Source organism: Salvia miltiorrhiza, chromosome 2, assembly GCF_028751815.1.
Source record: "Salvia miltiorrhiza cultivar Shanhuang (shh) chromosome 2, IMPLAD_Smil_shh, whole genome shotgun sequence".
NCBI lineage: Eukaryota > Viridiplantae > Streptophyta > Magnoliopsida > Lamiales > Lamiaceae > Salvia > Salvia miltiorrhiza.
In genome coordinates this window covers 26,382,179-26,405,929 of record NC_080388.1, presented here as the reverse complement: position 1 = coordinate 26,405,929, position 23,751 = coordinate 26,382,179, and the positions used below count along the sequence as shown (strand labels likewise).

The 23,751-nt window shown below is 41.3% G+C and overlaps 1 protein-coding gene across 1 annotated transcript; it reads left to right on the top strand.

Moving 5' to 3' along the window:
* Positions 1-309: 309 nt before the first annotated feature.
* Positions 310-3,866, top strand: LOC131007626 (G-type lectin S-receptor-like serine/threonine-protein kinase At4g27290). Its single transcript, XM_057934534.1, has 7 exons — positions 310-1,740; positions 1,826-1,957; positions 2,034-2,170; positions 2,362-2,569; positions 2,835-3,072; positions 3,159-3,309; positions 3,386-3,866. Exons 1-7 carry the CDS (start codon positions 438-440, stop codon positions 3,689-3,691), a joined length of 2,475 nt encoding a protein of 824 aa, XP_057790517.1. The 5' UTR covers positions 310-437; the 3' UTR covers positions 3,692-3,866.
* The last annotated feature ends 19,885 nt before the right edge of the window (positions 3,867-23,751 follow it).

The following is a 23,751-nucleotide window of genomic DNA, read 5'->3' as shown; positions in this document are numbered from 1 at the left end:
AACCTACATTGATCAGTGGTCACCAAGCCCGGGGCGGCCGGGCCAAATGATTTTTTTTAATGCATAAAACGGTGAAAGTGATTTCGAAAGTAACTTTTTCATATGATTATGATTTATGATTATAATTACGATTATGATTTTTAATTATGATTAAGATAATGCGAAATTGGCTAATTTTTCTTGGTACTAAGAAGGTTAACTTATGCGTGACTTGTGAGTTCGGTCATTGTGACAATTACTAAGGAAAAGTCAAGGTCATCTCATTATGTGGAAAATTATGTAGCCCAAATTGTTAAAGTTTTCTAGCAGCCAATGATCGTAGAAAGCGAAAAAACTAAACGCTATGGAGCTTACGTCATCGAACTCAGAGCAGGAGCTCGGAGAAAGATTTTACTTACGATAACAATATTTACTGTCCTCCTCCTTCTTAATTACTTATGAGCCAACCAGAAGCAATGAATATGATATGCAGCGGTAGATTCTCTCTCTGTCTGTTTCTATTCACAACCTCCTTTTTCTCCGCGCACACAACAGACACCATTGATACTTCCCAAACAGTGAGCGATTCCCGTGATGACACTCTCATCTCATCCAACGGAGCCTTTGCGTTGGGGTTTTTCAGCCCAGGGAGCTCCAAGAATCGCTACGTCGGCATATGGTACAACAACATTAAAGACAAGACTGTGGTCTGGATCGCCAATAGAGACCATCCACTCACGGATCGATCAGGTACACTCAGAGTCATTGAACCAGGTGGCCGTCTGCTTCTTCTCAACGCTACCAATGCTACTATTTGGGCTGCTAATGTATCAAGCAGCGGCGTGCACACTCCGGTCGCACGTTTACTCGACTCCGGAAACCTCATTGTCACAGATGCTAACGATGGCAACAATTTCATCTGGCAGAGCTTCGACTACCCAACTGACACTTTGTTACCTGGGATGAAGCTTGGTAAGAACTTTGTGAGTGGCCATGAAGTCTACATCTCATCAGCCAAGAACAACGATGATCCGGCTACTGGAGGCTTTACGTATGGCTGTGATCCTACTGGTTATCCACAGAACGTGATGAAAGCAGGTGCCTCCTTCCGGTATAAATCAGGGCCGTGGAATGGTGTCCGCTTCAGCGGCAGTCACAACTTAATGAAAAACACGCTTTTCTGGTTTGGAGTGGTGATCAACAAGAATGAGGTTTACTATTACTACCAGCTCGTCAACGACTCTGTATATACGAGGTTGACGCTGAGCGAGAATGGTGCTGGACAGAGGTGGCGTTGGTCTTATCAAACCCAAAACTGGATGCTTTATCTTACTTTTCCTATAGATAACTGTGATATTTATAAAGTGTGTGGTGCACATGGCGTTTGTAGTACTGCAACTTCGCCCGACTGTTCCTGTTTGAATAAATTTAAGCCAACTGATCCTCAAGGCTGGGATGGTGGTGATTTTTCCAATGGATGCATTCGAAGAACCCCGTTGAGCTGCCAAGAAGGCGATGTTTTTCTTAAGTACTCTGGAATCAAATTACCAGACTCAGAGCATTCCTGGTACAACACGAGCATGAGTCTTGAAGAATGCAAGATAGCGTGCGCCATAAATTGCTCTTGTACGGCGTATGCAAGTCTGAATATAAGCAACGGTGAAAGTGGATGTCTACTGTGGTTTGGTGACCTTGTCAATATGAGAGGACAGATTTCTCCAGGACAAGACATCCACATTCGAATGGCTAAATCTGAATTAGGTATATTCAACCATAATCCTTGTTTAGTTTTTTAGATGACAAGTTTCTGTTGATGGCATGAAAATTATGTATTCTTTCTTCACAGGCTCGGGGAGTAGGAAACGAGAAATTCTTATAGTGACGCTGTCAGTTGTGATGGGGATTGTGCTGCTAGGCCTGACCCTGTTGCTGTTTTACCAAAAAACAAAGAAGCTGAAGCATCAGCAGCAAGAAACGGGTGAGACAGTTTATGAGTTATGTGATGGTTTTCTTCATGTTATCAATAATTAACCTCTTTAATTCTTATTTTCCAGACAAACTGAGGAATTCTGATGAAACTCACGAGGAGCTAGAGCTACCAATGTTTGAATTGTCCACAATGATGAAAGCTACCGATGGATTTTCACTCAACAATAAACTTGGAGAGGGTGGATTCGGACCAGTTTTTAAGGTACAGTCATATCACAATGTATGTTTGTCGTAAGATATTTATAAAAAGGTTCAGAAACTTAAAGCTAGGAAGAATGATCCAGTGAGAAAGAATGTATGCATACATGTTGAGTTCAGTGAAAATATTTCACTTCTTTCAAGAGATGACAGATGAGAAACAAAAATTTAGATAACTACATTTATGTACTATAGGGAGTGCTAGAAGGACAGGAAATTGCTGTGAAACGACTATCAACAACTTCACTTCAAGGAGCACATGAGTTCAAGAATGAAGTAATCTGTATTGCAAAACTTCAGCATCGAAATCTAGTGAAGCTCCTCGGATGTTGCATTCAGGGAGAAGAACGGATGCTGGTTTATGAATACATGACCAATGGAAGCCTCGACTTAATACTATTCGGTAAGGTTTTTCAACATTTACCATCCAACTTAATTTATTAAATTTTTTTCTAGCCTAAACATAGTAAACACAGATTCAACGAAAGCTGTTAGAACCAAATGAACTAGAGGTGAGTTTTTTTTACTTTTATCTAGGAAAGAACTATGACAGGTATCACTGACATATAACTCTTACATACTTTATCGACATGAATTGCAGCAAACCTTTATCAATTTCGTAAAACAAATAAAAAAATTCCATATATATTTCCTCACTTATCTGGCAGACCAAGTCAAGAGAACAACACTGGACTGGCCAAGGCGCTTTAACATTATCAATGGTATTGCTCGGGGCCTTATGTACCTCCATCAAGATTCCCGACTCAGAGTTATCCACAGAGACCTCAAAGCCAGCAATATATTGCTAGATTCAGACATGTTTCCTAAGATATCAGACTTCGGCCTTGCAAGAACATTTGGAGGCAATGAGATAGGAGCCAACACAAGCCGAGTAGTAGGAACATAGTACGTATATGATACTTACAATGCGATAGATGAATATGCAATTTCACTGCTTTCTCTCTGAAACCATAGCGAATATTTTCCTGTAGTGGATACATGTCCCCAGAGTATGCTGTAGACGGCATGTTCTCAGTGAAATCAGATGTGTTTAGTTTTGGTGTTTTGGTGCTCGAAATCATAAGTGGCAAGAGAAACAGAGGATTTACTCTGGAGGATCACCGCCACAACCTTCTTGGACATGTAAGTAATAATTTTACATTCTTGTTAAAAATGTAGTCTTTCTTAGTCCTTATAATATGAGGTAATTATACCACAGGCATGGATGCTTTACAAAGAAGAAAAGTCACTGGAATTAGTGGATTCTTGTGTGGAATATTCAAGCCACTTATCACAAGTAGCAAGATCAATCCATGTGGGCCTTTTGTGTGTTCAAGAAGAGAGAGAAGAGAGGCCAAACATGTCTTCAGTGGTGCTGATGCTTAACAATGATGGAGTCCTGCCTCAAGCCAAACATCCTGGTTTCTTCACAGCAAGAGATGTAAGGAGAAATGAAACTTTGCATAGCTCCAACACTCCAAGTTCCGGTAACATAATGACCATTTCGCTGCTAGAGGCTCGTTAAACAAATTTAAAGTGAAAATTAAAGATTACTTTAGTATTATTATAGATTGTGTATACTTCCTTATATATGAGTAATTGTGCAGACATTTTTTGATGTAGACCTTGTTGTAGAAATTGTGAGTTTAAAAAGAAACAGAGGATTTTCTTGAAAGGATGTCAATCTCGAGCTTCTTGGACATTCTAGTGTTTCTTCATGGAGATTTCAAGAACAAAGGGTTAATATGTTCTTGACTAATGTTGTTCCACCAAGTTAATTATATAAAAAAAAAAATTAAACCCAATTTAAAAGTAATTTTTGTTTTCATCCCTGGTCCAAATAAAAATAATATCAGCTAATTACTCAAATATATATATATATATATATATATATATGTTTATATCTATAATAATAAGTTGTTACTTTAATTGGTTTATTTGTCTAAATGAAAACTTGACAATTACAAAATAAAATTTAACATTAAATATTATAAATCACAAAATTTTAAAAAATTGAGAAAATTTCAAATAAGCATGTACTCGCTCCAAATCCCATCAATTTCATGAATGCGTTTAAATTTATAAATATAAGCTGTTATTATATTTGATTATTCATCTTAACAAAAATCGAACATTACAAATTGTAAACATTATCCGTCCTCCAAAATTTACTTATTTTGTCATTTTGGTTTGTTCACAAAATATACTCATTTCATATTTTTATTTTTAATAAGTATACCCCACTAATTATAACCATCAATATAACATTTATTTAAAAATACTGTCATTACTTGATCCATCACTCAACTAAATTAATCATTTTATTTTACTCATAACACTCAATCAATTTATTAAAAATCGTGTCATTATAGCATATTTGTACCATTCGTGCTAATATGGATGATTTTGTGCATCCCTTTGTTGGGCTCAACTCCACAAAAATTAATTATGAAATAGAGGCCTAAAAGCTCAATATATGATTTGTGACAAAACTAACAATGATAATATCTGCGAATTATCTCAAATACGGTCATAAGTTCATAGCTGAAACAGACATCGAGACCAAGGCATGACAAAGCTAAACACTCCGTCTATCCACGATAAGTGTGGTGTGGATGAGATGACATGGGTTTTAAGAAAATATTGAAAGATGTGTATAAAGTGGAAAGTTGGCCCCAAGTATGGTCCTCATCAGCGCAGAACCTGATTTACACTTCATATTTTACTAACATTGATTTTTGTTATTATAATGATTACTGCACAAACTAGGGGATTTGATTTATGCTTAATTGTGCTAAATTTTGGGGTTTATATAAGCTTTATTTTAAGAGAATCTTCTGGAAATTGGTGCGTTTTATGGCTTGTTTGATGCTTCGCAGGAGGATTAGGTTTTTAGATGGAAGAATATAATTTTGGAGATTTCGGGGCTAAAGAGGGTGTTTTTAGCATAACTCTGTAGCCAGACCAGAGAAGTCAGTCGAAGACCCGCGTCAGAGAAACCAATCTCCAGAGCAGCGAAATCACCAGCCAGAGCAGTGGAACCAATCGCCAGAGGAGTAGAGAAATCAGAGGAATCGAATCGCCAGAGGAATCACCAGTCAGAGAAGTCGCTAGTCAGAGGAATCGAGAAGCCAGAGCAGAGGAATCACCTATTCCTCTGCCGAGAAGCGTCAGCATCAGAGAAGTAAAGTCCAACGCTCAATAGTCAGAGAAGCCAGAGAAATCGCCGTTACTCTGGCGATAGCAGAGAATTCACCGTTCCTCTGTCAAACCATTTCTCTGGCGAGGTCAGGGAAATCATCCATTCCTCTAGCGAGAGCTGCGAAGTTGGCGAGAGTAGGAGTGTTTTCCAGAAGCGTGCATCCAGCTGGAAGTTGCCTTATTTTGCACGATTCTATTGCCTTTAGAATTCTTCTTTGCATGGCAACTTCCGTGGTGATCCTTAAAAATTTGAAGTCTATAAATAGGGCCATACTTTTCATTGTAATAATCAATCTTTTGCCCTAGTTTTAGACGCCACCTTGCGATTTGTTGGCATCAAAAGCTTAGGAATTTCATTGCTTTCTTAGTTCAAGGTTTTTAGTATTCTAAGTTAGATTTTAATTTCGTTTTTAGTTTAGTTCTTGGATTGTGATCGAGTGACACGATTATACGTTCAAGACAGTTACGGTATTTAGTATTTAAATTCAATTTACTTTCGTTTAATCATGTTTACATTTTTCGTTTATGCTTTCTTTTCAATTATGCAATTTAAATTATGCACTTTAGTTTCACGCCTAGATTAGAAGTCTCTAAATTTACAAGTCTTTAATTTCTTAAGTTAGGTTTAATTCGAGTTGTTTAAATTATTGCCTAGGTTAAGTTTAAGTTCAATTTACGTTTTTAAATCAAAACCTTTACTGCTTTCTTTTATTGCTTTTTCTTACGATACCACTAAAAGCCCTTAAAGACTTTCCTTGAGAGATGACACTGGGTCAACTTACCATCGCTAGGATGTCCTTATTCTATTGCAAGTCAACTTAGAGGTGTTTCTAGTTGAGTCAGGATTAATAGCACAAGATAAGGAATGAAGACACCAGCGCTGCCGAGAAGCCAGCGCAGACGCCAGCGCTGCCAAGGAGCCAGCGCAGAGCAGACCCCAGCTCTGCCAAGGAACCAGCGCAGAGCAGACCCCAGCTCTGCCAAGGAGCCAGCGCAGAGCAGACCCCAGCTCTGCCAAGGAGCCAGCGCAAAGCATACCCCAGCTCTGCCAAGGAGCCAGCGCAGAACAGACCCCAGCTTTGGCAAGGAGCCAGCGCAGAGCAGACCCAGCACTGCCAAGGAGCTTGCGTAGACACCAACGCTGCCAAGGAGTCAGTGCAGACACCAGCGCTGCCAAGAAGCCTGCGCAGACACTAACGCTGCCAAGGAGTCAGCGTAGGCTTATTTCTACATAAGTGCCCGAAGACGCTAGCGCAGGCAAGAGTTCCCCAACTACTTTATGAAGAAAGCAAAAGCTGCAAGGCCGTTGGAGCAAGGACAGTTATCGGAGACAACGACATCGAGAGTGCACTGAGCACGTGCCATGAAGGAAAAGACGATTGTTGGGAACCTTGTGGAATATCATAATCCTTGTTTTGATGATACCAAAATTCATAGGTCTTAATTGTAATAGACTAGAACTGTTTTGAACTCAAGTGTTAGAGTTCGTTTCTAGTTTAGCTTGCGGTTCTGAAGACTGAAGACTGAAGGACGAAGGACTGAAGACTGAAGATACCAACTGAAGTATCAGTTGAAGAATCAGTTCGGAACTGATTACTTAATGCGTGCCACGTGGACTCAGCGGACTAATACTAAAGCCAAGTATCAGTTAAACATTCTTCCTCGGACTGATCTTCCAACGTTCAAAGGAAACCACGTACTCACAAAAGTACAGCCACATTAAATGCAGAGATCTCAGGATCTCCTTATCTCTGCAGAGGTCATTCCTATTTGGTGGCTACTTTATCAGAGACGTCACATCTCCTGTCCCTCAAGAGAGCCGTTTCCACCAAACAAGGAACCTCGAAGATTGAAGCCTCAGCCCAAATTCGAATTGCTCTCCAACAGAAGAAATCTTGAGGATGTTCAACGCCAACGGATCTATTCAAGAGTTCTCCTACAAATAGCGCTCGAGGATCACTTAAATATTCACCGATTCAACGACATAAGCTGAAGCTCTGCCAAAATCGCTACTCAGCCTAAAGCTTAACCTCCCCAAAGCTTGAATCAAAGAAGAGAATTCCAAAGCCAAAATCAGTCGCTGCTGATTACATACATTATCTTAGACCTTAGGCAAACCTCTGTTTACCTAGAAGTCAAGGTCAAACTTGCTCCAAAGAACTTGTTCTTTGCAGTATAGTTGGCACCCGTTCAAACCTCCTTTCAGGAAGAAATATTAGAGTGTTTGAGTGATTCGAAGTACAGGATGGTACTCTGACTCTGAGAGTCTTAGCGCGGGTTGTGCTAAGCAAGAGAAATCCGACACGAGTGAAGTGTGGGTACTGAAGAAGTGGTTTCTTCAGTGGTACGGTTGTGTGCACCCGGCAAACACACGGTTTGGTTTGCAGTGCACCTGTTAAGCACTTGCGGAGTGGATTGTTGGTCTGATCAACCGACCGTGGATATAGGAAAGGGATTTTCCGAACCACGTAAAAGTCTCTGTATTGTTTATAGTTTTCAGTTTTACTTTCCTACTTGTGTTGTTTCAATTGATAAACTGAATACTGAATAACTGCAAAGAGAAACCTAAGACTAACAACGTGCTCAACCAAGGCTATTGCGAAACTAAGTTTAATTTCCACTGCGTATGATATCTGTCTGACTGATCTATCTTCTGATAGTCAAGAAGAGTGTTATCATCTCTGTTTTAGCAAACTCGACTGAAGCCCTTACGTGCATCAGTTAAGTTCCAGTAACTTAACTGATAACTCCTTACTGAAGAGCTTTCAGTATCAGTCGTCAACCCTGTTTGGTCAAAACTGTTTTCAGTTAACAGGCATCACTGTTTGCGTGTAAAGTTTCGTTTTGATCTCTATCTGGAGATCCCTCACTTTGAGGAGAAGAAAAATAGCCCATAGGTTATCCCCCCTCCATACACCTATTCGAGACCCTTCGGACCTAACAATTGGTATCAGAGCAGGTTGTTCGTAAGAACACTCTATATCTGATTAGGTTCTAATTGAACTAGATCATTTTTCTCAAAGGTCTCGAAAAAGTTTTCTCTTTCAATTTGTGCTTGTTGTTTGTTCTATCTGTTGTTATATGTTCTCTCTTTTTGATGGAGACTAACCACAGCAGATTATCTTTCGGCTTGAAAGCTTCCTCACTGCCCAACATTGCCGAATGTGGGAAGTCATCACCAACGGACCAATCACCATCACCGAAACCGTCAAAAGGGTTCCTGGTGATCCACGACAGGATCCTTACGATGAGGTCCAGCCCAAGCAAAAGGCAGACTTCTCCACCGAAGAAAGGATGCAAGATGAGCTTGACAACCTCGCCAAAAGCATCATCTCCGGCACCGTTCCCGACAAGCATGTCATGAAGATCATCAAGTGCGGAACTGCAAAAGAAATGTGGGACATTCTTGAAAGAATGTGCGTAGGTTCCGAGGAAATCAAGGAGAATAAGCTATCCATAGTTTGCCAGAAGTTCGACTCCTTCCTCATGCTCAAGAATGAATCTGTCGAAGAAATGGAACTCAGATTCAATCAAATCCTGAATGAAGTTCAATCCATTTCTAAAGACAAATACACTCAACGAGAAATCAACCTGAAGATTCTTCGAGCACTGCCACGAGGAGAATGGCAGATCTACTCAGTCGCTCATCAGCATAAGCCTGGATTCAGTCAGCTCCCGACAAACAAGCTTTTCTCTGATCTCATGGCAAATGAGTTCGACCTTCAGAGAAATCTTGGAATCAAGAAGGCTGGAGGATCAGACGAAGATGGTCCATTGATAAACATGCATTTTTACCTCATGGTGTGTCATTTTTGATGTTTAGTTATGAGGATTTTGTGTGTTTGTTGATTTATTTGAGCTTATATTGGTTTTCGGTCAAGAACTTGTCACTTGCTTGTGTTTGAACGTATTTTTCAGAAATAAAGAAGCAGAATTTGGAAGATTTAGCTGAAATAGAAGTTGTAGTTCGTCTCGATAGGAGTTCGTGAGCGCAAATAGTTTGTAAATCGGAGTTTGGACGAGGGAGAACGAGCCAAAAAAAATCACTGCGCAAGGCCGCGCGAGGTCGCGCGGTCCAGGCGCGCGGCCGCGCGACCCAGCCGCGCGACGAAGACAGACCTGCTGGACAGCGCGCGCGGGCGCGCGACCCGGCCGCTTGAGACGCCGTTTTTCAGCCCAAAATTCGTTTTTTTTTGTGATTTTGGGTATTTTTTAGAGCTACAAGACCTAGGGCATATAAATACTCCCCAAGAACTTATTCTCTGCACCTTTTATCATCTTTTATCATATTTTACATCTTTTGGAGAGCTTTGAGAAGACGGAGAACACCATTGGAGCAAGAACTGAAGATTCTCAATTTGACTACGGTTTTATTGTTGAATGTTTTACAGTTTTATTGAGATATTGATTTTTAGTCATATGTCTATGTGTGGCTAGAATCCATTTTTCCTAGGGTTTAGGGAGTAGACATGATTTGAATTTCTGACTGTTTGATTCAATTAATTGAGATTGTTATTCCTTTCTATGTTCTTGTTATAATTGTTTGCTTTATTGATTGGCCACCAATTTAGCATAATCATAGGTTTTAATTTGAGATCGGGAGATGATAATTATTACTTGAACTAAGAACATAGAACACATTTATTTTAATTCTAAAGGGAATTGATATTTGTGAGGGCGTTAATCCTATGAGCTTTTAGGAGTTGCATGTTAGAAGTGCGATCCGGGGACGGTAGCCTTGCATGTAATCAACGGTTTGTATGCCACGGGAGTGGGTATGGACTAGCTTAGAGATTGCCTTAGGAATCGTCTTATTAATTGAATTGAACATGTTAGTTAGGAGAATCTGTTGAAACCTTTGCCTTGGGAAATCTTCTCTTATCTGTTTCTCCGTATTTTCATAGCTTGATTTATTTTCTTTTCTGTTATTTATTTATTTTGTTTTCAAAACCAAAACTCAAAATTCCGGTTATCCAGATAGAGGATTATAATTTATGATAGGAATTGGTTAAATCAGTCTCTGTGGATTCGACCTTGTTTACCGCTATACACAATTGCACCCGTACACTTGCGGTGTGTTAATAAAATAGCGAACAATCAACCTCAAGAGGAGCAGCACTGAAAGCTCCAGCAAAAGAAGGCAATAAGCAAATCAAGGAACCAGCGGAACTCAACCTTGAGGACTTCTTCAGCCAATATGCTTTGTTGACTGAAAGATTCAACAAGATGGAGTCCAAGTTCCGAAAGTACAGAAGGTTCCACAAGCAGCACTACAAAGGAAAGGAAAGAGAAATCAACTCCAGACATTCCACAGATCGAAGCGGAGAAAGGAAGTCAGCCGCTTACGACATCAAAGACATGGAATGCTTTGGATGTAGAAAGAAAGGGCACTTTCGAAATGAATGCCCTGATCTGACTCAAGCTGAGCACAGAGAGCTGAAAGCCAAGAAAGATCGCAGCTTTTCGAAGAAGAAAGCGATGGTTGTTGACGATGCTGATTCTTCCAAAGACACCTCAGAATCATCCGACTTCGACAATTCCAGCTCAGACGATGAGAGCCGAGCCCTGATGGCCAATGAATCAGAAAGCGTGGCTGACAACAGCTACGACAATGGAATGAATGGCTCAGATGTAATCTCTCATTCAAAAACTCTTTATACTGATAACTTCCTGATATTTTCAGGAGACCACTCAGAATCTGGAGAAAGCTCATCCGATGAAACTGACGAGTTTAATCAGCTCATGACTGATCACTGTCAGTTGAGGAAAATGTTCGAAGATCTCTTCAGGCAGAATCAGAAAATGGAAAAGGAGATCAATGATGAACGAGCTAGGAATCAGACAATCATCTACTTTCCGGATGAAACTTGTCTTGATCAGCTAATCATGGAGAACAGTCGACTGGAAGAAAAGCTCAGAATCTCCAACTCGGAATGTGATAGAGCATCTCATCAGATCAAGAGGCTCAATCACAAACTGGAAGAAATAGTCAAAGACTGCATGATGAAGTCACCCATGATGAGCAACTTTCCATCCAAAGGTCTTGTTGAAAGCATTGGAGGAAAGGTTGCAGCTGACAAAGGAAATAATGTCATGATCAATTCAAAGGATGATACTTCTAAAATCACAACATCAGAAGAATCAAGAGATCATGATATGGATGAAGTTCGCAAACGCAAACTGATGGCAAGATCAAATGTTCCACCTCCACGGAGCTACAAACGAGCAAAGGAGGCCCCCAACCAGATCACCCTACTGAGAAGACTGGAAAGCAGATTTCAGTCAAAGATCGGGGAATGAACATCAGGAATCAAGAAGAATCTTCCTCACCAGCCCAGGGGGAGAACGGCCATATCAGTCAGAAACTGAAATCAGTTCAGTTTCAGAAGGAACAACATCCATGGAGACAAAACAATGATGAGTCCAGACGAGCCAAGCGACATCCACGGCGACAAGCAACTGGACATCAAACGACTCATGTTCCACGATATCGGTCAAGTCTCCATCAGTCTGGAATGACTCGAGTATCTCAAGGGAGATACTTCACTGAGCAAAGAAGACCTCAACCACTCATTAGTCAGAACTCCTACAAGAGTGAGGCCTTCAAAAGAAAATCTCAACAGAAGAATGCTCATGTGCCAACTGAAGCGCCAACAACTTCAGTCAGACGATCAGCAAAGTGCAAGAGATCAGCCAGACCAATTCTGAAGCAGATATGGGTTCCAAAGGGAACTCGAGCTAACATCGAAGGACCCAAATCTTGATTGGGTACCTGAAGTAACTCTTCCTTGCAGGTCAAAATCAGGAAACACAAAAAGAATGAAGAAGTTAAAGCTTCAATCAGAACATGGTATCTGGATAGCGGCTAACGGGCTACAAAGAATATCTATCTCAGTATGTTGAGAAAGCTGGATCCAAAGTTGCATTCGGAGACAACTCAATCGGAGAAATAAAAGGCTATGGTGTGCTCAACATGGGTAACGCCAATATCAGTGATGTTAGCCTTGTTTCTGGTCTTAAACATAATCTGTTGTCTGTGAGTCAATTTTGTGACAGCGGTTTCACAGTGAAGATCAAAAATGATGAATTCACTGTTAGAAACAATCAAAATAAGGTGGTTCTGGAAGGTTTCAGACAAGGGAGTCTCTACGTCGTTTCATGGGAAGACAGCCCACCAGAAACATGCCTCATCAACAAAAGCAGCTCGGAGCTCAACTGGCTGTGGCACAGGAGACTCAACCATCTCAATTTCAAGACGATCAACAAGCTTGCTAAACATCAACTGGTAGAAGGTCTGCCTTCTATTGTGTTCCAGAAGAAGCAAGAATGTGAAGCATGTCAAAGAGGAAAGCAGACGCGAATGTCATTCAAGTCAAAGTCATGACACTCCTCTGGAAGAATTCTTCATCTACTTCACATGGATCTATTTGGCCCAATCTCTCCAAGAAGCTACAACAGTAGGAAGTACACCTTTGTTGTTGTGGATGATTATTCACGATATACTTGGGTTATCTTTCTCTTCAATAAGAAAGAGACACTGGAGGAACTGCCAAAGCTGCTGAGAAGACTGAGCGTAGAAAAGGAAGTCAACATCATTAGCATCAGATCAGATCGTGGGATTGAGTTCCTCAATACTGTCATTCGTGAGTATTGTGATGAACAAGGAATCAGTCATCAAACTTCTGCAGCAAGAACTCCTCAACATAACGGAGTTGCAGAAAGAAGAAACAGGTCTTTGAAGGAAGCAGCAAGGACGATGCTAGCCGAATCAAAACTCCCCTTGAAGTTTTGGGCCGAAGCAGTCAACAACGCATGCTACACGCAAAATCGCTCCTTCCTCACTCAAAGATATGGAAAAACTCCATACGAGTTATGGAAGAACAGGAAGCCTTCAATTGCCTATTTTCATGCTTTCGGTTATAGGTGTTTCATCCACAACAATGAAAAGAAGAGGTTAAACACATTTGATAGCAAGGCTGATCCAAGAGTCCTTTCTTGGATACTCTGGAACAGAACGATCGAGCAAAGCCTATCGAGTGTTTAATTCTCAAACTCTTTGTGTTGAAGAAACACCTCATGTGGTCTTTGATGAGTCTACAGATGATTTCAGGAAACAGGAAACTGAAAGATGTGTTGAGAACACTGAAGTTTCCAAAGCTGAAATCCACAACACCGAGCCCTCTACTGTCTTGGTGTGGGGACCAGGAAAAGATGAAGATACTGAGCCAAAGGTCTGAAGTTCAGACTTGAGCCAATGCAGATGGTATCAGTAAAGGGGGAACTCCAGTTGCTGAAGATCGAGTTGAACGTGCCGAAGCAGCTCCAGCTCAACTCTCCCCTACTCCAGAAGGTGCTCAACACTTCAGAACCATTCTGACTGAAGAGGCCCTACCATCTCCAGAAGAGATCTAGAAGTATCGAAGATGGTTTGAACTCCACTCAAAGGAGAACATCATTGGAGAACCATCAGATGGCGTTAAGACTCGAAGATCAATAGCCCAAGGATGTTGAAGAAGCTCTGAAGTCCACTCAATGGGTCATCGCAATGCAAGAAGAACTCAATGAATTCAACCGGAATTCAGTTTGGGAGCTTGTGGATCGACCAGACGATGCAAAGGTGATTGGTTTGAAATGGATTTTCAAAAACAAGAAATTCGAAGAAGGAAACGTTGTGAGAAACAAAGCAAGGCTTGTAGCAAAAGGATACAGTCAAGAAGAAGGAATCGACTACGACAAAACGATCACTCCAGTTGCCAGATTGGAAGCAGTCAGACTCTTCTTAGCCTTCGCAGCTCACAAAGGTTTCAAGGTACACCAAATGGATGTGAAGTGTGCATTTCTCAATGGAGTGCTCACCGATGAAGTCTACGTGGAACAACCTCCAGGCTTTGAGGTTGCTGGACCAGAAAAGGTGTACAAGCTGAAGAAAGCGCTCTATGGCTTGAAGCAAGCTCCAAGTGCATGGTATGATACTCTCTCAGAGTATCTTGTTGAACAAGGTTTCAAGAAAGGATCTGTGGACAGAACTTTGTTCACTCTCAAAGAAGGAGAAGATCGCTTGCTTGTTCAGATTTATGTCGACTGACATAATTTTTGGATCCAAATCCGAACGCATGTGCAAAAAGTTTGCTGACATCATGACCAACAAGTTCCAAATGTCCATGATGGGAGAAATGAATTTCTTTCTCGGATTGCAAGTCAAGCAGACCAGCGAAGGAATACTGATCAGTCAGTCCAAGTATGCCAAGGAACTGATAGCCAAGTTCGGTATTCAGCACATGAAATCAGTCAAGATCCCAATGAACACAAACTGGAAAGTTGATCCAGGTTCAGAAGGAAAATCTGTCTCTTCGACGAAATACAGAGAAATCATTGGATCATTGCTGTATTTGACTGCGAGCAGACCAGACATCGCATTTGCAGTCGGGGTATGTGCAAGATATCAGTCAGATCTAAAGGAAGCTCATTTGGATGCAGCAAAGCGAATACTACGATATCTCAAATGCACACCCAATTTGGGATTGTGGTACCCAGCAGACGACGACTTCAAGCTCACCGGATTTTCAAACTCAGATTTTGCTGGTTGCAAAATTGATCGCAAATCAATCTCCGGAACCTGTCAATTCCTAGGAAACAAGCTCATCTCTTGGTTTTCAAAGAAGCAGACTTCAGTCGCTACCTCTACAACTGAAGCTGAATATGTTGCTGCCGTAATCTGCTGCTCACAACTCATGTGGTTAGTCCAACAGTTAAAGGACTATGGGATAGATGAAAATGAAGTCCCTATCTATTGCGACAGCTCCAGTGCTATTGCAATCTCCCAGAATCCAGTTCATCACACCAGAGTCAAGCATATTGCTATTCGACATCACTTTATCCGTGATCACGTCGAAAAGAAGAATATCTCTATTGAATGGATTCCAACTGTTGTTCAGAGAGCGGACTTGCTGACCAACGCTCTTCCAGAAGAAAGGTTCAACGATCTGTGTGGAAAGATCGGCCTCATCAACCCTAAAGAGTGATGCTGTGTTTGAAGTTTTTCTCAAACAGTCATGCTGACTGGTGGTCAACCAACTGCTGTTCTACGACCGTTGACGTGGAAAGCAATGAAGACAAGCGCTCATCTGAAGAAAAGTCATCCTGATGAGTCAACCAGGATCAAGTGGTATCGACTGACTACAATGATCAGTCGATCAGTAAGTATTTTTCAAGCTTACTATTTAAAATCAGTTATTTCAGTTAAGAGCTTTGATTTTAATTCAAAAACTTTCTGTAACTGATCAGTTTCTTTCAAAACCTTTAACTGATTGTTGGAAATTGGAATATCTGAGAAGGACAAGTATTTTAAAAGGAAAAATCTGTTTTGATTGAACTTGTCCAAATCTTCTCTAAAAATCTTTCCAACCTGTTGCCTCTGCGATAAAATTTCTTGAGAACCTCATTGACATGACATAATGCAATGATACCTCTCACTTTTTTGAAGCTTTAGTCCCCTGCAGTGACGGCGGACGTGAATTTTTCTTCAAAAACATTTTAGGCACAGTTTTCAAAAAACTTTTCATCTTCTTACTTGGTAAAATTTTGTCTATTTATACCATGTTGTCTTCACTCTTTTTCTGCATCAACTAACAACTCTCTACAGCCTTCACTGTGAGAAAAAGTTTCAATCTTTCCAAAGTTGCAGACAAAATCTGTTCCGACTAAAGGAGAAATCAATGACTGCAAAGTCATGGAGTGGGAGAATGACGCTCACATACCTGGTCTTCACCGGACCCTTCCACTGGATCTCAACGTCTCTCCAACGTCAAAGTTTGCTCTACCCTCACTTGTATCCAGCGAAGCGAGTGTCTTCCATCCTCATGCCAGGCACCAAGAAGCTTCACAGCTTCTGGAGGAGATCTTCCTTATCGCAGATATTGCACTCCTCCCTGGCTTGCAACAAACAACGAGACTCCTCTCGTTGTTGGTCGGCATCTTCAGCTGCACCAGGTCTATTCTTCAAAGACCTAGTGCTGGCGAATCGACAGTGTTAGTCTTCTCAGTTGCCACCGATTCGATTCTTCCTTCTCACACCCTTCTTCATTTCTCTCCCTCTTTCTTCATCACCAGCTCTTCTTTCACCTCTCAAGGCAGCCTTCTCTCTCTTCCAAGGCAGCCCTCCTCTCTCTTCCATCTTCTTCGTTCTCTCCTCCTTCTCCACTTCTCCGCATCCCTCCTCACCTCACCTCACCACTGACGTCTTCCTCTTCTGCATCTCTGGACTCATCCTATTCTCGAATCTTCTCAAGAGCTTCTGAGACTAGGAGTTGGGTACCGTCTGATCATAGCCTCCATTATCAGCTCTCTTTTTGATGTTGCCAAAAAGGGGGAAAGTCAGAAGTCAGAGAGAAACCTTCCCTAAGGTTGCTCCTGTATCTTCTTTCTTGACTGAAGATGGGACAGCAAAGGATCACCAGAAGTTGTAAGGAGGACATTCCAGTAAAGACCTCAACTCAACGAAAAACAAGTGAGAGTGGAACAAGCTTAGGAACACGAAGACAGAAGATGAAGATCAAGAAGTTCAAGGCGCAGCCAAGCAGACTGCTGGAGTCCATGGGTTTCCCATGTTATTTTTGTTTTTCTTTTTACTCCAATGTAAGTCTTGCTCTGTACCTCGACTGATGGCTTATCAGTCTTTCTTTAATGAAAAGAACTTCTTTTTGATCTCAACCTGAAGACAATGACTCTTTGCCCAGGCTCTAATTATGTTTTTCCGTCTTCTCCTTATTCTGTTTTAGAACTGTTTCGTTCTTGACTCTAAGTACAAGTTTTTAGGTTCTATTGTTAAGGGGGAATTGTATTCACCCCAATTTTAGAACTTGTGCTGTGAGTTCAGTCTTTTTGTTTGTCTAGAACTGCTCTATGGTTTTGGCATCATCAAAAAGGGGGAAATTGTTGAGAACCTTGTGGAATATCCTAATCCTTGTTTTGATGATACCAAAATTCATAGGTCTTAATTGTAATAGACTAGAACTGTTTTGAACTCAAGTGTTATAGTTCGTTTCTAGTTTAGCTTGCGGTTCTGAAGACTGAAGGACGAAGGACTGAAGACTGAAGACTGAAGATACCAACTGAAGTATCAGTTGAAGAATCAGTTCGAAACTGATTACTTAATGCGTGCCGCGTGGACTCAGTGGACTGATACTAAAGTCAAATATCAGTTAAACATTCTTCCTCGGGCTGATCTTCCAACGTTCAAAGGAAGCCACGTACTAAAAAAATTACAGTCACATTAAATGCAGAGATATCAGGATCTCCTTATCTCTGCAGAGGTCATTCCTATTTGATTGCTACTTTATCAGAGATGTCACATCTCATGTCCCTCAAGAGAGCCGTTTCCACCAAACAAGGAACCTCGAAGATTGAAGCCTCAGCCCAAATTCGAATTGCTCTCCAACGGAAGAAATCTTGAGGACGTTCTACGCCAACGGATCTATTCAAGAGTTCTCCTACAAATAACGCTCGATGATCACTTCAATCTTCACCGATTCAACGACATAAGCTGAAGCTTTGCCAAAATCGCTACTCAGCCTAAAGCTTAACCTCCCCAAAGCTTGAATCGAAGAAGAGAATTCCAAAGCCAAAATCAGTCACTGCTGATTACATACATTCTCTTAGACCTTAGGCAAACCTCTGTTTACCTAGAAGCGAAGGTCAAACTTGCTCCAAAGAACTTGTTCTTTGCAGTATAGTTGGCACCCGTTCAAACCTCCTTTCAGGAAAAAAGATTAGAGTGTTTGAGTGATTCGGAGTTCAGGAAGGTACTCTGACTCTGAGAGTCTTAGTGCGGGTTGTGCTAAGCAAGAGAAATCCGACACGAGTGAAGTGTGGGTACTGAAGAAGTGGTTTCTTCAGTGGTACGGTTGTGTGCACCCGGCAAGCACACGGTTTGGTTTGCAGTGCACCTGTTAAGCACTTGCGGAGTGAATTGTTGGTCTGATCAACCGACTGTGGATGTAGGAAAGAATTTTTCCGAACCACGTAAAAGTCTCTGTGTTGTTTACAGCTTTCAGTTTTACTTTCCTACTTGTGTTGTTTCAATTGATAAACTGAATACTGAATAACTGCAAAGAGAAACCTAAGACTAACAACGTGCTCAACCAAGGCTATTGCAAAACTAAGTTTAATTTCCACTGCGTATGATATCAGTCTGACTGATCTATCTTCTGATAGTCAGGAAGAGTGTTATCATATCTGTTTCAGCAAACTCGACTGAAGCCCTTACGTGCATCAGTTAAGTTCCAATAACTTAACTGATAACTCCTTACTGCAGAGCTTTCAGTATCAGTCGTCAACCCTGTTTGGTCAAAACTGTTTTCAGTTAACAGGCATCACTGTTTGCGTGTAAAGTTTCGTTTTGATCTCTATCTGGAGATCCCTCACTTTGAGGAGAAGAAAAATAGCCCATATGTGTATCCCCCCCCCATACACCTATTCGAGACCCTCCGAACCTAATAATTGGTATCAGAGCAGGTTGTTCGTAAGAACACTCTGTATTTGATTAGGATTCTAATTGAACTAGATCTTTTTTCTCAAAGGTCTCAAAAAAGTTCTCTTTCAATTTGTTGATTTGTGAGTTCTGTTTTTCCTGTTCTTGTTCTTTCTCAACATGGATCTGTGGTGGGTGAACATAGATCGGGGCAGATCCCTTGGCATGCGCACAAATTTGGTTTCCCTTTGAATTTTTGCATGAAAATTTTCTTTTTCGAGTGATAGCAGAGCGAAATTTATGTTACATGATGGGTTAAAGTTTTCGTTATTTGATAAAATTAATTAAGATTAATTATCCGAGCCCGTAAGATGAGCTTTAATCCTATAATTCGGATTAACATCTCCTAATAATTAAAAGGAATATGACTCATGCATAATTACTTTACGCATCCTCAACTATTTAAGAATTTCCTCGAATTAAAACCATACTTTATTTTCTCGGATTAAAGGTCAAGCAAAAGAGTTAAAGCTAAGCCGTGAGTCTTTGCAATAGGTGGGCTTTCTATGTATAAACTAAAATCATATTATAGAATTGCTAAGACTTTATGCCTTATGAAACGACTTTAAATAATTGTCAATGTATATATGCTTTATGTTTTATTATTAATTGCCTATATGATGTTTTATTCTGGATGAGACCGCAAATCCCTTCCGAATTAGTGTACACCTTTGTGATCGTGAGTCATCTAGTAGGTTGGCCGATCACAGTGTCCGTAGAGGGAGGCCTCCCACTCGGCACGAGTTACTGATATGGTTATTAATGATATAAAATGCATGTGCGGGTTATTTATGAAAGAAATGATATTGTTTAGTAAGTACGAGTCTTTAAAAGAAAACTCTCGTATCTTACTACTGATGAAAGGCTTGACAATAAAATAATATGCATGTATGTAAATTTCAGCAAGTGCCCACTAAGTACTCCCGTACTTAGCCCTGCATATGCGGGTTGAGCCGTGATCGGAGATGCAGTGTGCAAGCGAAGCTTTAGTCAATCTAGAATGTGAATCTCAGACTAGAGTATATGTATTCACACATATACTCGAGTTACTATTTTCCGCTGCGAACACTGATTATGTTTAAGGATATTTTGTTGCTATGTCAACCCCGTTATGTTTTACTCCCTCCGTCCCGGCTTTTGGTATCCAGTTGAGAACGTCACGGGTTTTAATAAAGTGATTGATCTGTTGTGAGTGGAATAAGGGTCCCACATTTTATATGAGAATCAAAATAATTAAAGTGGAGTAAGGGCCCCACCTACATTTACTAAAAATAGAAATGGATACCAAAATGTGGGACGGCCAAAATATGAATAAGTATGATTACGATATGAATCCCCAAGAACCTAGAACTATTAAGTTATATATGTTCACTCTCATGATGGAACATAGAAGAGAACTTAACATTTTTCTTCCTGTTACGATGAAATCGATAATGACGGTTGAAAGAGAGAAAGCGGGATCACGCGAAGGATTGCATGATGAAAACACGAGCATGGAGATAAAGAAGAGTATAACGAACGTCATTAGTACGTTAATAGCGTGAACATAGCTTCAATATTCGAGTGTTCTTCTACGATGAGATTCCGAATTGGCTTTGCCTTTTATGAACTTATTTTGATGATTCAAATTAATGATCGTTACTAGATCTAAAGGTATATTATCAACGCATAACAAGCCCTAAGATCGGTAAACAATAAAACTAGAAGTATATGATAGTCAAATTCTTAATTTGTGATTAAGTATTAAGGACCTCTATGACTTGTGCATAAGTGTTAGATTAAGATGATGTTGCGATGCCTAGATTTTATAATTTATGTTAATACGAATCAAACTTTTGATTCCCGATTGAAGATGTTTAGAACCTTATCGCTTTAGTTACATGTCATGTTTTACTTTGAGTCTGACGATAGAACCTTCTTTTGTTAGATGGCGAGGACAGTGTTTACTCGACGGCGACCATTTCCCCCTTGTGCAAGTCCGGAGGATGTCAGGCGGGCCTATCGCACCTATGCCCCATGCTACGGGGACAATCTTGGACAATTTCTTGCAGGATTTCATCGTCACTGGGTTGAGGCGAGTTTGCACGGAGTATCGAGATACGATGGTATCTTGAGGTTGATTCCATTGTTGCCTTCAGAGTGGCAAGGGTGGGCTATGCAGATCTCTGCCCACTATATCTTCCGCATGGAGGATTATCATGACCTCATAGGGGATTTCCTTGGATTCATCTCGGAGATTCAGGTCTGCTTTACTGTTTGGGGCAGTGCCCCTCTAGGGCCATACATCCATCTGGGAGACTTTGTGCGGGTGGGGATGCCTATTCCCGTTGGAGCACCTACAGCCACCCCCGAGCCCACGATGACCCCGCCACGAGGCCCTCCACCACCAGCTTCGGTTCTAGGATGTCGTGGTAGGCATGATGATGAGGCAGGCCCATCTCGCCCTCGAGCCCGCAGAGATTTCCCATCTTCCCCTGACTCAGCTTTTCGGGCCACTACTCCTCCGCCACCGCCGATGCCTACAGGTGATGCGGAGTTTGCAGCTGCCATGGCGGGCATCGACCGAGTTCTGGCTGAGATGATGGAGTTCATAGATAAGGGCAAGGCCCCTATCGAGGATGACGATGAGTCAATACAGTATGGTATGATCGGGACTACTCGCCTCTGCCACCTCCAGCTCCGACCGAGCCTCGTGCCACGGCTAGAATCCGCACTAGAGACGATCCGAGGCTAAACGGTCTGAGGCTCGATCGGAGCTGGAGGTGGCAGAGGCTCGAGGCTAGTAGTCCCGATCATACCATATTGTACTGACTCATCGTCATCCTCAATAGGGGCCTTGCCCTTATCTATAAACTCCATCATCTCAGCCAGAACTCAGTCGATGCCCGCCATGGCAGCTACAAACTCCTCATCACCTGTAGGCATCGGCGGTGGCGGAGGAGTAATGGCCCGAAAAGCTAAGTCAGGAGGAGATGGGAAATCTCTGCGGGCTCGAGGGCCAGATGGGCTTGCCTCATCATCATGCCTACCACGACGTCCTAGAACCGAAGCTGGTGGTGGAGGGCCTCGTGGCGGGGTCATCGTGGGCTCGGGGGCGGCTGCAGGTGCTCCAACGGGCATAGGCATCCCCACCCGCACAAAGTCTCCCAGATGGATGTATGGCCCTAGAGGGGCACTGCCCCAAACAGTAAAGCAGACCTGAATCTCCGAGATGAATCCAAGGAAATCCCCTATGAGGTCATGATAATCTTCCATGCGGAAAATATAGTGGGTAGAGATCTGCATAGCCCACCCTTGCCACTCTGAAGGCAACAATGGAATCAACCATAAGATACCATCGTATCCCGATACTCCGTGCAAACTCGCCTCAACCCAGTGACGATGAAACCTACAAGAAACTGTCCAAGATTGTCCCCGTAGCATGGGGCATAGGTGCGATAAGCCCGCCTGACATCCTCCGGACTCGCACAAGGGGGCAATGGTCGTCGTCGGGTAAACATTGTCCTCGCCATCTAACAAAAGAAGGTTCTATCGTCAGACTCAAAGTAAAACATGACATGTAACTAAAGCGATAAGGTTCTAAACATCTTCAATCGGGAATCAAAAGTTCGGTTCGTATTAACATAAATCATAAAATCTAGGCATCGCAACATCATCTTAATCTAGCACTTATGCACAAGTCATAGAGGTCCTTAATACTTAATCACAAATTAAGAATTTGACTATCATATACTTCTAGTTTTATTGTTTACCGATCTTAGGGCTTGTTATGCGTTGATAATATACCTTTAGATCTAGTAACGAGCACTAATTTGATTCATCAAAATAAGTTCATAAAAGGCAAAGCCAATTCGGAATCTCATCGTAGAAGAACACTCGAATATTGAAGCTATGTCCACGCTATTAACGTACTAATGACGTTCGTTATACTCTTCTTTATCTCCATGCTCGTGTTTTCATCATGCAATCCTTTGCGTGATCCCGCTTTCTTTCTTCCAACCGTCATTATCGATTTCATCGTAACAGGAAGAAAAATGTTAAGTTCTCTCCTTAAGTTCTCTTCTATGTTCCATCATGAGAGTGAACATATATAACTTAATAGTTCTAGGTTCTTAGGGATTCATATCGTAATCATACTTATTCATATTTTATGCATTTTAATAAATTAACTCAACTTAAAATTTGAAAGCACTTACCATATTCTCTGTTGAGCGTGATGAGATGGAGTGCAAAGCTTTTGTCAACTAGTTCATAAACAAATTGACTCGTTTAGGCTTCACTTAGAAGGAAGGGTTAGTGCTCAGAGTGAAAGAAATGCTCTGATACCATTCTGTCACAACCGTATTTTGCTAAGGATAGCAAATTCGGGAAACCGTGACTAGGGGAGGGGATTTAGGAGGAGGATTAGAAAAAGGGCGTGTTTATCTTCTTGATGACTCGATTTTATATAAAGGTCGTGCATAATTATCCAAAAGGTACTCAACGAGTTTGAGTATAATGTTAATAATACATAACAAGGTTGACATAGCAACTAAATATCCTTAAACATAATCAGTGTTCGCAGCGGAAAATAGTAACTCGAGTATATGTGTGAAGACATATACTCTACTCTGAGATTCACATTCTAGATTGACAAAAGCTTCGCTTGCACACTGCATCTCCGATCACGGCTCAACCTGCACATTTATAAATATATGCAGGGCTAAGTACGGGAGTACTTAGTGGGCACTTGCCGAAATTTACATACATGCATATTATTTTATTGTTAAGTCTTTCATCAGTAGTAAGATACGATGGTTTTCTTTTAAAAACTCGTACTTACTAAACAATATCATTTCTTTCATAAATAACCCGCG